Source organism: Apodemus sylvaticus, chromosome 11 (assembly GCF_947179515.1).
Source record: "Apodemus sylvaticus chromosome 11, mApoSyl1.1, whole genome shotgun sequence".
NCBI classification, from domain to species: domain Eukaryota; kingdom Metazoa; phylum Chordata; class Mammalia; order Rodentia; family Muridae; genus Apodemus; species Apodemus sylvaticus.
The window spans coordinates 1,648,892-1,665,568 of record NC_067482.1 but is presented as its reverse complement, the minus strand read 5'-3'; the positions used below and the strand labels follow the sequence as shown (position 1 = coordinate 1,665,568).

Here is a 16,677-nt window from a genome sequence, read left to right as displayed (position 1 = left end):
TGTGTAGTCCTGGCTGTCCTGGAACTTAGAAATCTACCTGCCTCTGCGTTGAATTTCTAAAGCTGGAGTTACAGACAGTTGTGAGCCACCTGACATGGGTGCTGGGATTGGAATTTAAGTTCCCATGTTAGAGTAGCAGAGGCTTTTCATTTCTGAGTTGTCTCCCTAGCCTTTGTTTTTCTTTTCTTTTTTTTCCTTTTTTTTTAAAAGGTTTATTTATTATCATATGTAAGTGCACTGTAGCTATCTTCAGACACCCCAGAAGAGGACATCAGATTTATTATGGGTGGTTGTGAGCCACCATGTGGTTGCTGGGATTTGAATTTAGGACCTTCGGAAGAGCAGTCAATGCTCTTAGCTATCTCAGCCCGTTTTTCTTTTCAAAGTACCGACTCTTTGTTTCCATTTTAGTAATTTCCTGCCTTCTTTTTCCAAGATGATTTCTCTGTGTAACAGCCCTGGGTGTCCTGGAACTCTCTGTACACCAGGGTAGCCTTTAACTCAGAGATCTGCCTGCCTCTGCCTCTCAAATTCTGGGATTAAAGTCCAGCGCCTCTATTCCCAGTAATTTCTTCCTGGTTTTAATTATTTATTCCTATCTTTTTATGAGTTTGGTTTGTTTTTTTCAGACTTTTCTTTTCAAGACAGGGTTTCTCTGTGTAGCCCTGGCTGTACTAGAACCTACTCTGTGGATCAGGTTGACCTCAGATTTAACTGATTCCATCTTCTGAGATAAAAGATGTGCAGCACCACGCCCAACATTAATACTGCTCTTTGCATTTGTTCTCAGAGGAAATTAAGTTTAGACACATACGGATTAAGCAGAAGTTGCTTAGCAAAGCAAAACAAAGCAAAAAATGCATAACAAAGAGAGATTGGAGTGGGCTGTCCCGAGGAGACAGGATACTTAGTTCTCTGTGTGGATACTTACAAATATTTTTGTAGTGGATAACATATTCATGTGGGTGTAGAGACCTTTTTGCCCCTCCCAGATCATGCTGAACAAGATCTTCCCACAATCCTCTTGAAAGTTCACAAAGATGAGAGAGGCAGTTGTCAAAACTACAATATTGTAAAGATCTTTTGAGTATCCAGTGTTTTGTTAGTATGCATGTGTGGCAGTTAGGAAAGTGCCCTGGCACCTCAGTTTCTCATTTAGTGGGAAGAATACAACTGCAGCTTTAAGGATGTTTAACCCCAATGAGGCATTTTTATAATCAGGACACAGCTCTCAATAGTTCCCTGCTTACCTCAGAGCTTATTCCTCATCTACCAGTTGTTACCATTCTTTTCCCCTTTCTTTGTTGCACTGTAGCCCAGGCCAGCCTAGAGGCACTGTACCTTAGGCTTTGCTCAAACTTGGAATAGTTGTTTTGCCTTCATCTCTAGGTTGCTGGTAATATATGTGGGCTACTATGTCTGTCCTCCCATCCTTGTATCCCTAGGATAAATGCCATTTGACTAATGTGACTAATCTTCAATATGAGCTGTATTCAGTATACTGGCATTTTGTTGAGGATTTTTGCTATTTTTGTGTAGGCTATTGGCCTCTACTTTTCCATTTTGTGTTGTTTTGTCCCTGGTTTAAAGTGAGAGTATATAAAGGTGATTATTGAAAATGTGCACATATTTCACTTTGATGCTTTTTTCCTTATAGGGAGTTAAAAGAAGAACATTACAGTGGGAAAGAAAAATTAAGGATTATGGCAATGAAAAACTCAGAAGTCATGTCACAGTTAACTGAATCTAGACAATGTATTCTGAAGCTAGAGAGTGAGTTAGAGGACAAAGATGAAATATTACGAGAAAAATTTTCTTTAATAAATGAAAATCGAGAATTGAAGGTTCGTGTTGCAACACAGAATGAACGACTAGAGTTGTGTCAGCAGGATATTGATAATTCAAGGGTGGAACTGAGGAGTTTAGAAAAATTGATATCCCAGATGCCAGTAAGTATGTTTGAAAAGAAATCTAGCATACCTGACTGTGCAGTGACAAAGAACCTGCTGTGTTAGAGTGTCAGTCATTCTGTGGATGCTGTTGATCTTGTCCTGTTTGCTCAGTGGGCCTTTCATCTAGTATCTATTTTTCTCACACTCACTGTTCTACTCTTCCACCTTTTCTTGCTCCCTGAGATGCATATATAGGAGCTGCACAGAATTTTTGAAGAGTTTTATTGAAGGATTATTTATGTGTTGAAAATTCATTCCTTTAAAGTGAGCTATTGAGCTGAGTTTTAGGTAAGTTACATGTTTGTAGCAGTCACCACAATCCAGTCTTACATATTTTTATTATACCTAAAGCATCCCTTGTACCTCTTTACAACTTATGCACCCCACTCTGGGAAATCAATGATAGTTTGTAATTTCTGTGGATTTGTCTTTTCTGGACATTTCGCATGAATATTGTTATAATAGCATGTGGATTTTCTTGCATCTGTTTTCATATTTTGTGGGTCATTCACATTGAGACATATTAGTATTTTATATCTTTTTAGTTTTGAATGGTATTCAGTTGTGTGCATGTATTGTGTCTTATTTAGGCATTGGTTGGTGAACACTTGGGCTATTTCTGTTCTTACTCAATGTAAATAATGCTGCTGTGAATACTGGCATAGAAGTCTGTTTGTCAGCATGTTCTACTTTCTCTAGGATGGATAGATACCTACTAGTAAAACTTCTTGGACACAAACTGTTGAGAACCCTTCCAGCACAGTTCTTTCTCTGCATCCCTGTTGACGTTTCCTGTGTCTTGCCATATCCCTTAGTTATGTGAACTGGTATTTCATTATCGTTTCCATTTTTATTTTTTTGATTGCTAATGTTGAGCAGTTTTACATCTCATTAAAATAGTGTGGGATTTTAAATATTCATGTATGCCAGTGAGATTAGATAAGTGAAGAAATTTGACATAGACAGGTGTGAAATAAGGGTGCAGGGAAATACTAGCCTAATGATCAGTTAGCAGGAGTAGGTTTTGAGCTCCTTGCCTTTGTTTTATCTGTCTTTGTAGGTATTACTTTCCAGGATTTTAGTATACTATTTGTTCCCTTTTAAGACTGAAACATAATATGCAGACATATATTCATTTTAATATGCTCAGTTTAAATTGAAATCCTTACTTGTGTTCAGTGTTAAGAATGACTTCACATATGATTCTAAAAGTGGCTAAGTCTGATTTGGAAATGTGAATTTTTTTGTTTGTTTTTTCTAGAAAGCATGAGATAACCATCTCCTTGTTTGAAGTTTTTAATCATTGGGTGTTTTGTTCTTTATCACAACTACCTTTTAAAATTCTGTATTTTGAAATTTATGTGTATTCTTTCTATCCTTATCTTAAATATTGCTAAATATAAATGCATCTAGAATGATTTTGCTTAATGAGATACTGAAAATACTGTGTCCATGATACCATTGTCTTTATTATGTTTTAAAATGTATTCATATTGATTTATATAACTAAAACATGCTTATACATTCTATTATATAGTCCAGATTGTTTCCATGAAATTGATAGTTTTTTGAGATGAGTGTTAAGAAGAAAACAGTTGTATCACATGCATATTTTAAGTTTATAAATGTCTGTTTTTACACGTGCAGTTAAAAGGAGAAATCGTTGGCTTGAAGTCATCTCTTGGTAAGCACCAGTTAAACAGTGTTTCCGACAAGTACATCGGCTGTTGTGAAGCAAATAAATTGATGATTTCTGAGTTGAGGTATACTTTTCAATTTTTTTTATAAGACTTTTTAAAAAAGATTTACTTATTTATTTATTTATTTCGGTTTTTCGAGACAGGGTTTCTTTGTATAGCCCTGGCTGTCCTGGAACTCACTCTGTAGACCAGGCTAGCTTTGAACTCAGAAATCCGCCTGCTTCTGCCTCCCAAGTGCTGGGATTACAGGCATGTGCCACCATTGCCCAGCTAATAAAGATTTATTTTTATTTTATGTATGTGAGTACACTGTAGCTCCATCTGATCCCATTACAGATCGTTGTAAGCCACTATGTGGTTGCTGGGGATTGAAATCAGGACTTCCGGAAGAGCCATCAGTACTCTTAACCACTGAGACATGTCTTCAGCCCCCCTCCCCCATTTCTTTCTTTCTTTCTTCCTTTCTTTCTTCCTTTCTTTCTTTCTTTCTTTCTTTCTTTCTTTCTTTCTTTCTTTCTTTCTTTCTTTCTTAATACTTTTCAATTTTTAAAGTTACAGCAAATAGAATGTTTTGTTGGTCTTTAAATTAGGATGGTTAAAAAAAAAAAAAGCTGAGCAGTGCTTGGCACATGCCTGTAATCCCAGCACTTGGGAGGCAGAGGCAGGTGGATTTCTGAATATAAGGCCAGCCTGGCCTACAGAGTGAGTTCCAGGACAGCCAGGGCTATACACAGAAACCCTGTCTCGAACCCCCCCCCCCTCAAAAAAAATTAGGATTGTTAGTTGATTAGTTTGAAGAATGTAAGAAATTCCAGAGAATCTTATAAAAATACTGGCTGCCCAAGTTAAAACTGATTCTTTTTGGTGTGGTTGTTTCAAATCTATTCTAAACAACAGCAACAACAAAAAATACAAGTTGTAATTCCTTTGACCCTTTGTCAGTCCCATGTGAAGGTTTCTTTGATATGAATTCTTTGAAGAGGAATTTATAGGTTGTAGAGTATTTACATTTTCATTTTAATAGCTTTTATTATGTTTTTAAAGTGACTGAAGCAGTTTATAGTCCAACTTGGGGCTTGTGAGAACTTTCGTGTCTTAGCTAGGACATGGTGCCACTTGCCTTTATTTGTTTGTATGTTTTTTGTTTGTTTGTTTGTTCCCTCCCCCCCCCCCCCAGACAGGGTTTCTCTGTGTAGCCCTGGCTGTCCTGGAACTCACTCTGTAGACCAGGCTGGCCTCTAACTCAGAGATCCGCCTGCCTCTGCCTCCCAGAGTGCTGGGATTACAGGCGTGCACCACCACTGCCCGGCTGCCACCTGCCCTTAATCCTAGCACTTGGGAGGCAAGACAAGCAGATTTCTGAGTTCAAGGCCAGTCTGGTCTACAGAGCAAGTTCCAGGACAAGGGCTACAGAGAAACGCTGTCTCCACAAACAAAAACCAAATCTTTTATTTTTTAAATTTTTTATACTCCAGATTTTATTCCCCTACCCCGTCCACCCTGACTGTTCCACATCCCATACCTCCTCCCCCCCCCATTCTCCATGAGGATGTCCCCATCCCCCCTACCCCCACCCCACCTGACTTCTAAATTCCCTGGAGTCTCCAGTCTTTTGAGGTTTAGGAGCATCATCTCTGATTGAATACAGACCTGGCAGTCCTCTGCTGTATATGTGTTTGGGGTCTCTTATCAGCTGGTGTGTGCTGCCTGTTTGGTGATCCAGTGTTTGATAGATCTCTGGGGTACAGATTAGTTGAGACTGCTGGTCCTTCTACAGGGTTGCCCTACTCTTTAGTTTCTTTCCACCTTTCCCTAATTCAACCACAGGGGTCAGCAGCTTCTGTCTGTTGGTTGGGTGCCAATCTCTGCATCTGACTCTTTGAACTGCTTGTTGGGTCTTCCGGAGTGTAGTTATGCTAGGTCTTTCTTGTGAGCACTCCATAACCTCAGTAATAATGTCAGGTATTGGGACCGCCCCTTGAGCTGGATCCCACTTTGGGCCTATTGCTGTACCTTATTTTCATCAAGCTCCTCTCCATTTCCATCCCTGTAGCTCTTTTAGACAGGAACAATTATGGGTCAGAGTTTTGACTATGGGATGGCAACCCCCTCCCTCTTTTGATGCCCTATTTACCTGCTGGAGGTGGGCTCTATAAGTTCTCTCTCCTTACAGGCATTTCATCTAAGGTCCCTCTTTTTGAGTCCTGAGAGTCTCTCACCTCCCAGGTCTCTGGTGTATTCTGGAGGGTCCCCCCAACCGCCTACCTCCTGAGGTAGCCTGTTTCAGTTCTTCTGGCCCTCAGGGCTTCAGTCATTTTCCCCTCACCCAATACCAGATTGGGTTCCTCTCTCCCTCCCCAGCACCCCTACCCCACCTGTCCGCTTTTCCTCCCAGGTCTCTCCCTACTTTCCCACTTGCAATTGCTTTCTTTTCCCTTTCAAGTGGGACTGAGACATCCTCACTTGGTCCCTTCAGCTTGTTGACTTTTTTGAATTATCTTGGATATTTTGTACTTTTTTTTTTTTGACTAATATCAGCTTATTAGTGAGTACATACCGTGCAGCATGTCCTTTTGGGTCTGAGTTATCTCACTCAGGATGATATTTTCTATTTGCATCCATTTGCCAGCTAAACTCAGGATGTCCTCATTCCCTCGGGTTTTTTTGTTTGTTTGTTTGTTTGTTTTTTGGTTTTTTTGGATTTGGTTTTTTCGAGACAGGGTTTCTCTGTATAGCCCTGGCTTACCTGGAACTCTAGTTATGCTAGGTCTTTCTTGTGAGCACTCCATAACCTCAGTAATAATGTCAGGTATTGGGACCGCCCCTTGAGCTGGATCCCACTTTGGGCCTATTGCTGTACCTTATTTTCATCAAGCTCCTCTCCATTTCCATTCTGTAGACCAGGTTGGCCTCAACTCAGAAATTCTCCTGTCTCTGCCTCCCAGAGTGCTGGGATTACAGGCGTGCGCTACCACTGCCTGGCTGTCCTCATTCTTTTTTGTTTTTGTTTTTGTTTTTGTTTTTTTTTTGTTTTGTTTTGTTTTGTTTTTGGATTTGGTTTTTTTCGAGGCAGGGTTTCTCTGTTTAGCCCTGGATGTCCTGGAACTCACTCTGTAGACCACCAGGCTGGCCTTGAACTCAGAAATTCTCCTGTCTCTGCCTCCCAGAGTGCTGGGACTACAGGCGTGCGCCACCACTGCCCAGCTGTCCTCGTTAATAGCTGAGTAGTATTCCATTGAATGAACCACATTTTCTTTTTTTTTTTTTTTTTTTTTTTTTTTTTTTTTGAGACAGGGTTTCTCTGTATAGCCCTGGCTGTCCTGGAACTCACTCTGTAGACCAGGCTGGCCTCAAACTCAGAAATCTGCCTGCCTCTGCCTCCCAAGTGCTGGGATTACAGGCGTGCGCCACCATGCCTGGCTTGAACCACATTTTCTTATCCATTCTTTTGTCGTGTGACATCTGGGTTGTTTCCAGCTTCTGACTATCACAAAAAAGGCTGTTAATGAACATAGTGGAATATGTGCTCCTGTGGCATGGTGGGCATCTTTTGGATATATTCCCAAGAATGGTATTGCTGGGTCTTCAGGTCAATCTATTTCCAATTTTCTGAGGAATCGCCAGATTGATTTCCAGAGTTCTTGGACCAGCTTGCAATCCCACCAGCAGTGGAGGAGTGTTCCTCTTTCTCCACATCCTCACCAACATGTGTTGTCACCTGAGGTTTTGATCTTAGCCATTCTGAGTGGTGCAAGGTGTAATCTCAGGGTCATTTTGATTTGCATTTCTCTGATCACTAAGGACTTTGAACATGTTTTTTTTTAGGTGCTTCTTGGCCATTCGAGATTCCTCAGTTGTGAAATACCCTATTTTTTGATTGGGTTGTTTGGTTTTTTGGTGATTAGCTTCTTGAATTCTTTATAAATTTTGGATATTAACCCTCTGTAGGATGTGGGGTTAGTGAAGATTTTTTGTATGTTGCCAATTTGTCTTATTGATAATGTCCTTTCCCTTACAGAAGCTTTTCAGTTTCATGAGGACCCATTTATCACTTCTTAATCTTAGAGTATGAGCTATTGGAGTTCTGTTTAGGAAATTTCCTCCTGTGCCAATGTGTTCAAGGCTATTTCCCACTTTCTCTCCTATTAGATTCAGTAATTGGTTTTATGTTGAGGTCCTTGATCCATTTGGACTTGTGCTTTGTGCAAGGTGACAAATATTGATCTATTTTCATTTTTTTACATACAGCCAGCCAGTTTTTATTGGAGATACTTTCTTTTTTCTATTGTATATTTTTGTCAAAGATCAAGTGTCCGTAAGTGTGTGGTTTTATTTCTGGGTCTTCAATTCTATTCCATTGATCAGCATGTCTATCTCTGTACCAATACCATGCAGTTTTTATCACTATTGCTCTGTAGTACAGCTTGATGTCCCGGATGGTTATTCGCCCCCCCCCCCCAGCCATTCTTTTATTGTTAAGAATTGTTTTGGCTATTCTGTGTTTTTTGCCTCTCCAGATGAATTTGAGAATTACTCTTTCCATGTCTTTGAAGAATTACTGTATTGGGATTTTGATGGGGATTGCATTGAATCTGTAGCTTGCCTTTGGTAGGATGGCCATTTTTTACTATATTAATTCTGCCAATCCATGAGCATAGGAGATCTCTCCATTTTCTGAGATCTTTGATTTCCTTCTTGAGAGACTTGAAGTTATTGTCATACAGGACTTTCACTTGTTTGGTTAGAGTTACCTGGAGATATGTTATATTATTTGTGGCTATTGTGAAGGCAGTTGTTTCCCTATTTTCTTTCTCAGCCTATTTATCATGTGTATAAGTGAAGGCTACTGATTTATTTGAGTTAATTTTATATATGCTTCTTTGCTGAAGTTGTTTACCAGCTAGAAAAGTTCTCTGTTAGAATTTTTGGGGTCCTTTATGTATACTATTATATCATCTGCAAAATAAATAGTGATAACCTTTATTTCTTCTTTGTTAATTTGTATCCCGTTGATGCCTTTTTGTTGTCTTATTGTTCTAGCTAGCACTTTGAGTACTATATTGAATAGATATAGGGAGTGGGCATCCTTGTCTTCTCCCGTATTTTAATGGGATTGCTTCAAGTATGTCTCCATTTAATTTGGTATTGGCTATTGGTTTATAATAAATTGCTTTTATTATGTTTAGGTATGGGCCTTGAATTCCTGATCTTTCCAATACCTTTAACATGAAGGGTTGTTATATTTTTTTTCAAATGCTTTTTCTGCATCTAAGGAGGTGATCGTGTGATTTTTTTCCTTTGAGTTATTTTATATAGTGGATTATGTCAATGGATTTTCATATATTGAACCAACCTTTCATCCCCTGGGATGAAGCCTACTTACTTGATCATTGTGAATGAGGGTGTTGATATGTTCTTAGATTCTGTTTGTAAGAGTTCTATTGAGTATTTTTGTATTGATATTCAAAATCTTTTTTTTTTTTTTTGGTTAATTTGGATTTGGATTTTTTTCAAGGTATGGTTTCTCTGTATAGCCCTGGCTGTCCTGGAACTCACTCTGTAGACCAGGCTGGCCTCAAACTCAGAAATTCACCTGCCTGCCTCTACCTCCCAGAGTGCTGGGATTACAGGCGTGCCCCACCACTGCCTGGCTTTTTTTTTTTAATTATTATTTATTCATTATTATATGTAAGTACACTGTAGCTGTCTTCAGACACACCAGAAGGGGGCATCAGATCTTGTTACGGATGGTTGTGAGCCACCATGTGGTTGCTGGGATTTGAACTCAGGACCTTTGGAAGAACAGTCAGTGCTCTTACCCGCTGAGCCATCTCTCCAGCTCAGAAATCTTAAGTAATAACTTCTGCCTTCTTTTCTTTTGTGCTAGGATTAAGCTTGCAATAAAAGAGGCTGAAATTCAAAAGCTTCATGCAAATCTCACTGTGAACCAGTTGTCTCAGAATTTTGCTGATGATAGTCAAGAATGTGGTAAAGCAAACACTTTAGAAACGGAGCCTGTAAAACTGGGCGGTCGTCAAGTTGGTGAGTATATTACATTGAGTTACCTTAATAAATGACAGTTAGCTTCTGCTGTTAGTATTTTAAGGGAAAAGATTATTAATTAATAATATTAAAAAGACTTAGTCTTCTATTACTACAAATGGTTTGTAAAGACAAAAATTATTGTGTAGTTCTTAGACTTTGCATTGTTTAAAAAATAATATTGCTGAAATAAAATTTATCCAATAAGGTGTCCCTCTCATATATGCAGTTGGGTTGCTGAGCATGGTGGCACTTTGGAGGCAGAGGGAGGTGGATCTCTGTGAATTTAATGGCAGCCTGGTGTACATAATCTAAGAACAGTCAGGGCTACATAGTATAACTCTGTATTGAAAAGAAAAATAAATATTTATATTTGCTTGCATGCAATTGGTTTACATGTTTGTTTTAAAGTATGTTTATACAGTTATCACCATAGTCAAAACATGTAACATTTTTATCAGCATTCTTTATAAGGTCCTTTTCAGTTTTCTTTAGTTTTGATTTTCTGTTGTTGCTGTTCAGTGGTGGGGATTGAGCCGGGGACTGACCTGTATCTCAGCCCTTTATTAAACTCTCTTAAAAGTGAAAACTTCTTTTCAGATAAAAGTACTTAAAAAGATAAACTTTCCTTTAAGCAATACTTTGTATCCTACTAGTTTTTATGATGTTTTATCATTTTATACAGTTTAAGCCAATTGATTGCTTCTTTAGTGATTGAATCTTGAGCTATGTTTTTGTTTCTAAGTCTCATTTATTTTTCTTAGTATTCTGAGATTTTCAAAATATCTTTAAATCATTAGTCATGGTCAGGGAACATATTTTATGTAATTTTCTTATTTACTTTTTTAGTAGTAGTTATTCAGCCCAAGGCTTCATGTAGGCCTTGCTAGCCTGGAAGTTGCTGTGTAGACCAGTCTAAACTTGAACTCAGAGATCTGCATCTCATTTTCTGGAAGTTTGTACATAGGAGTGCAGTTGACTGTAGAAGCCAGCAGAGTGTATCAGATTGGAGCTGGATAACAAGCAATTATGAGTTGCCTGACAGATGTTCTGTAAGACCTTTTACCTGAAGAGCCATCTATTCAGCCCCTAAAATATCAGTCATACTAAGTTGATAGTTTTAGTTTTACATTTTCTTCACTCTTGATGAGTTTAAATATATTTATTGTAGCAATTATTGAGAGAGTAGTATTAAAATCTTCAAATATATGTGTTTGTTGATTTGTGTGTTGTTTTAATACTGTCATCATGGGACCTTTCTAGTCCCACCTTCCTCCCCTATAAGCAAGTAGGAAAAAATACACTGTTTTAAAACTGAGGCTGGGCGAACTGACAGTGTAACCAAGATTGCTCTGTACTAATACTTTGTTATAATCACTTTGCTCTCCCAGTTCCTCCCCGTGTTCCCTGTACCTCTGGCTAGTTCCTTCCTGTCCCTCTTACACACACTTTCTCAGCTCAGGTATTCCATTCACATGCCCTCTCTCTTTCCCCTCTCTTATTCTAATTTCATGATTTACATATGTGTGTTGTGCACTGTCATAAACATTTATAATTGAAATCTGAGTTGTATATATTAGAAGAAAAAACATGGTGCCTGTCTTACTGAATTTGGTTTATTTTATTTAGCATTATGATCTTCATTTGTACCCACTTTCCAGAAAACAACATAATCCATTTTTTATGCCTAATTTTGTGCAGCAATAAACACAGATGTGCACGTATCATGTGTGCTGACTTAGAGTCTCTTGCATATAGAGTGGTCTAGCTGAGTCATATATTGATTTGTAGAGGTTTGAAAACTTCCAGATTTGGCAAGTTGGCTCAGTGGGTGAAGGTGCTTGCCACCAAGCATGACCACCTGTGTTCAGTACCTGGGCCACACAGTGAGGAGAGGACTGATTCTAGAAAGGTGACCTCTGTACTCCACGTGCATTCTGTGGCATACATGCATGCACACACACATACTGACTTTTCTTTAAAGAAAAAGTTGTATTTTGATATCTATAATGACTCCATATTGTGATTTGTTCTTTTTCTTAAAGATTTATTTATTTATTTTATGTATGTGAGTACACTGTTGCTGTCTTCAGACACCCCAGCAGAGGATATCTGATCCCATTACAGATAGTTGTGAGCCACCATGTGGTTGCTGGGAATTGAATTCAGGACCTCTAGAAGAGCAGTCGGTGCTCTTTACTGCTGAGCTATCTCTCAGCCCTCATTTGTTCTTTATATTAGTCATTCTACTACTGTGGGGTGGACTCTCTAGGCAATTTTAATATGCATTTCCTTAATGACTTAATATGTTGAACTAATTTTCAAACCTTTATTGTCCATTTGCATTTTTTCTGTTAGCCATTCTGTCCACTTCATTAGCCCATTTATTGATTAGAGCTTTGTTGTTTAATTTTTACTGTTATTTAACATTCTAGATATTCATGTGTCTAACCTGTAATTGGCAGAGAGTGCAATACACTGTCTTTTTATTCTAATAATTGATCTACCATGCAGAAACTTTTCAATTTCATACTAATCTTATTTATCTATTCTTATGATTATTATCTCTACAATTGGAGTTCTTAAAATTCTTGCCTATACCTATATCCTGAAGTTTTTTACAGTATTTTCTTTCAGTAACTTCAGGTACTTACATTAAGGTATTTGTTTGTCAGGCGGTGGTGGCACACGCCTTTAATCTCAGCATTTGGGAGGCAGAGGCAGGTAGATTTCTGAGTTCGAGGCCAGCCTGGTCTACAGAGTGAGTTCCAGGACAGCCAGGGCTACACAGAGAAACCCTGTCTCAAAAAAACAAAAACAAAAATACCAAAAAAAAAAAAAAAAAAAAAAAACAAACAAACCAAAAAACCAAAAACAAAAAAAGCAAACAACAACAAAAAGGTATTTGTTCAACTTAAATTGTTATACAGGGAACGGGAAAGTGGGAAGGGGTGGGAGGGAGGACAGGGGAAGAGAAGGGGGCTTACGGGACTATCGGGGAGTGGGGGGGGCTAGAAAAGGGGAAATCATTTGAAATGTAAGTAAATTATATCGAATAAAAAAAAAAGCAAAAAAAAATTGTTATACAGGATAAATGGTAGGGATCTAATTCATTTTTCTCTATATGGAAATCCAATTTTCCCTGCACATTTTCTTAAAATTTTCTGTTAGTCTTTTTTTTCTTTTAATGTGTGTTTTTGACATTTGTCAAAAATTAAGTGGCTGAACCTGTGTGGGCTTCTTTATGGGTTCTCTATTTCATTACCTTGCCTCTGTTTTGGTGCCAGTACTGTGCTGTTTTTGTTGTTGTCTATTTTAATTTTTTGTTTTTTGTTTTTGTGTTTTTGATGCAGGGTCTGCCTATATAGACCATGCTGGCCTTGTGCTTACTTGAGATCCACCTGCTTCTGTTTCCCAAGTTCTGGGAGTAAAGGCATGGAATACCATGTTCAGTAATACCATGCTGTTTTTAACACTATAGTTCTGTAATGTGATTTGAGATCAAGTGTTGGATACCTCTAGTATTCTTTCTGCTAAGCATTGCCTTGGTTATTCATGATCATTTATGATTCCATATAATTATTAACATAGTTTTCTAATTCTCTAAAAACTGTCATTGGAATTTCGATTGATATTTATTGAATCGAATCTCTAGTCTGCTTTGAGTACTGTGGTTATTTTAACAATATTAATTCTGTCAATCCATGAGCATAGGAGATCTTTCCAACTAATATTCTCTTCATTTTATTTCTACCGTCTCTTAAATTTTTCATTATAGAGGTATTTCATCTAGGTTATTTCTAGGTACTTTAAATATTAGATCACATTGTCAGCAAATTGGGATGATTCAACATATTTTTTTCTATCTGTATCTCTCCCTCCCCATTTTTTACTTGTCTTATTGTGTTAGCAAAGACTTCAAGCGCTGCCAAGAGGCAGGACTGTGATCCCTCTTGTCTCATCCCAGGTTTGGATGAAATGCTCTTCATTTTCTCCCATTTACTATAATAGTGGCCAAAAGTTCTGTTGTGTACAGCTTTTATTATATAATATAATATAATATTATAATTTTATTATAATATATAGTCCTTCTATGCCTAGTTTCTTCAGGTCTTTTTATTATGGAAGAATGTTAAACTTCATTGAAGGCCTTTGTGTTTTAGTTGAGATAGTCATATGGTCTTTGTCCTTAAGCTTTTTTATATGGTATATTACACCTACTAATTTGCATATCCTATAATTGTTTATATTATAAACTAAACTTTATTATTAAATCTTTTGACCATTTAAGTCAGTTTTTGACTCCTCAACTTTTATTTAGAGCAATTTTTCTTTTGTGTTTAATTTCAGAAAGTATGAAGGATCGAAATCAGGAGACTGTGAACAAGCAGTATGAAAGAGAGAAGCAGCGACTTGCGACTGGAATAGAAGAACTGCGTGCTAAGCTGATGCAGATAGAAGCTGAGAACTCTGACTTGAAGGTTAACATGGCACACAGAACTAGTCAGTTTCAGCTAATTCAAGAGGAGCTGCTAGAGAAAGCTTCAAATGCTAGCAAACTAGAGAATGAAGTAAGTTTGTGTTTACCTGGGTAAAAATGCTAAATTTTGAGATAGAAACATAGTATTGCTATGGGGTTTTGTTACTATTGAAATCTGGATTTATAAGGCTTTGGAAAATGGTACCATATAAGTTATAAACTCTTTTAAAATCATTGGAAATGTATGTTTGATTTATATTGAAAATAGGAAAATACTACCTCATAGCTAAAAGTTCTCGATTTGATGGAACTACAAAACACAAGTTAATATAATAATAATAATGATAATGATGATGATGATAATAATAATAATATTACATGTTTGTAGGTCTTAGATTGTGATTGGAAGAAAAAGAGTGATAAAAGAGGATTTCAAATTTTAGCTAACATCAGAGCCTCCTAGGAAATCTGTTAGCCTCTAGATTTCTGAGATTCTAGCAATTGTGCTTCAGTCAGTATAACTCATGAATTTTCATTTTAAAACATTACATGTGAATCTGATATTGTAGTTATAATCTGAAAAGAACAATGCATATTTTCATTGTCTCATCATTTACTTTTCAAAAAAGTTATATATTTATCTTACTAATTTCTATATAGTATATTTCTTCTACCTGTACAACTTCTAAAAAGTTTCTTAGTGCAGATCTACTAGTAATAAACTTTTTAAAATTTTTGACTGAGAAAACTTTCTTTTTCATATTGTGAATGGTTTTTATTCATAGAGACTTTTTTATAAACCCCTTAAAATAAATAAAGTTGGAATTTTTTTCTTTTATAATATGTTCTATGTTTTTTTCGAGACAGAAGGTTTCTCTGTATAGCTCTGGCTATCCTGGAACTCACTTTGTAGACCAGGCTGGCCTCAAACTCAGAAATCCGCCTGTCTCCGCCTCCAGAGTGCTGGGATTAAAGGCATGTGCCACCACCACCAGGCTTACAATATGTTCTGATCATACTTTTCCTTTCCCCTAATTCGTCTCAGATCTTCCCCACCTCCCAATCCAACAAAGTCTATGCATTTCTTTATCTCTCTCTTTATAAGAAAAAGGAACAGGCAAACAAAAGAGAAAAAATGCATAAATGACTTCCCCAAAACCGAAAAGAAACACATACATACAAAAAATAAAAATACAACCCCCCCCCAAAAAAAAACCCAGTAACAAAAAGACCCAAACCCTTCACCTCCTACCTAAAAGCACTAATCTTTACATTTACTGCAAGAGAAAACTTCTCTAATAATGGATTAATGAGGCACTGATCTATAGGTATAGCAGAATGTCATTAGATCTCATTTTATTGATCTGTCCTTTAACAGAATAGTATTTGGTTTTTCCCTAGATTCATGGCCTATCTAGTCCTATTTGGGTTCTTGGCCACCCCAACATTGTTAGGCCTGGGTGCCATCTTATATGGTGGACCTTAAATCCAATCAGATAGGATTTGGTTACTTCTACATTTGTGCCACTATTACACCAGCATTTCTTGCCAACAGGCCACTGTTTTAGATTGCAGGGTTTTTAGCTAGGTTGATGGTTACCTTTTCCCTCTAGTAGCGTGCGGAGCACCTTCCAGTTTGATGCACACCAGTCAGTAGGGTTGCAAGAGGCTCTAGTTAGGCACCAGCTCAGTTCTCTATGATCAGTGAGATATATGACTGTTGTCTTCAGTATAATAGGGCTTTACCATCAGATTATGGAGAGGAACCAGTAGGCTTGGCAATAGGCTGAGATGTTTGGTAATTGAACTCAGGTTTTCTACAAGAGCAGCAAGTATTCTCAACCACTGAATCAAGTCTCCAGCTTTGTCTTTCTTTATATTTTCAGGCTTATAACCAACTCTAATGAAAACACTTTTTACACAGAAATTTGTTATAGGTATGGAAAGGAGATTTAGTTAACTTATAATTACAACTACTTGTGAAACTGAGGAAGTGCTGATTTATAATAACTTTTAAAACATTATAAGCATATCATAGAAAAGCAAAGCAAATATAACAATCTTCTGGAACATATTAAAATCAGTGAAAAAAGAAAAACTATTGATAATTCCACCACCAGAAATAACTGCTATTAACATTTTATTAAGTAAATCCAATCTGTACCTACTTTAAAAAAGTGGATCATGTTGGATATGTGTTATGACCCAAATTGCTTCTATATTATATAAGTAGAAGAAGTGAGGCACTATCTCTACCTTTTTTACTATTTGTTTTTTGTTTTTGTTTTTGTTTTTGTTTTTGTTTTTTTGGTCTGTATTTGGGATTGAACAGAGAGCTTAGCTCATGTTAGGAAGGCACTCTACTGGTGAGTTGCATCACCAGCCTATTTTTAAAGTAATATAAACTAAGAGATTATTCACAATATAGCCTAAGTGTCTATTACTATAGAAATTTCCAGTTTATTAGTTATAGTGTAGCTATGGTTTGGAATGAGAAACAGAT

At 37.3% G+C, this 16,677-nt stretch overlaps 1 protein-coding gene and 1 long non-coding RNA gene across 2 annotated transcripts in view; one reads left to right on the top strand and one right to left on the bottom strand.

The window, feature by feature from the left end:
• Ccdc18 (coiled-coil domain containing 18) overlaps positions 1 to 16,677 on the top strand; it is a 120,535-nt gene that overhangs the window by 23,305 nt on the left and 80,553 nt on the right. The window contains exons 9-12 of the mRNA XM_052198339.1: positions 1,658 to 1,949; positions 3,600 to 3,715; positions 9,540 to 9,694; positions 14,045 to 14,265. Coding sequence (XP_052054299.1) covers positions 1,658 to 1,949; positions 3,600 to 3,715; positions 9,540 to 9,694; positions 14,045 to 14,265 — 784 coding nt within the window. The remainder of the gene's footprint in view (positions 1 to 1,657; positions 1,950 to 3,599; positions 3,716 to 9,539; positions 9,695 to 14,044; positions 14,266 to 16,677) is intronic.
• The window catches only part of LOC127695977 (uncharacterized), a 114,720-nt gene that overhangs the window by 36,377 nt on the left and 61,666 nt on the right, over positions 1 to 16,677 (bottom strand). The window lies entirely within an intron of this gene.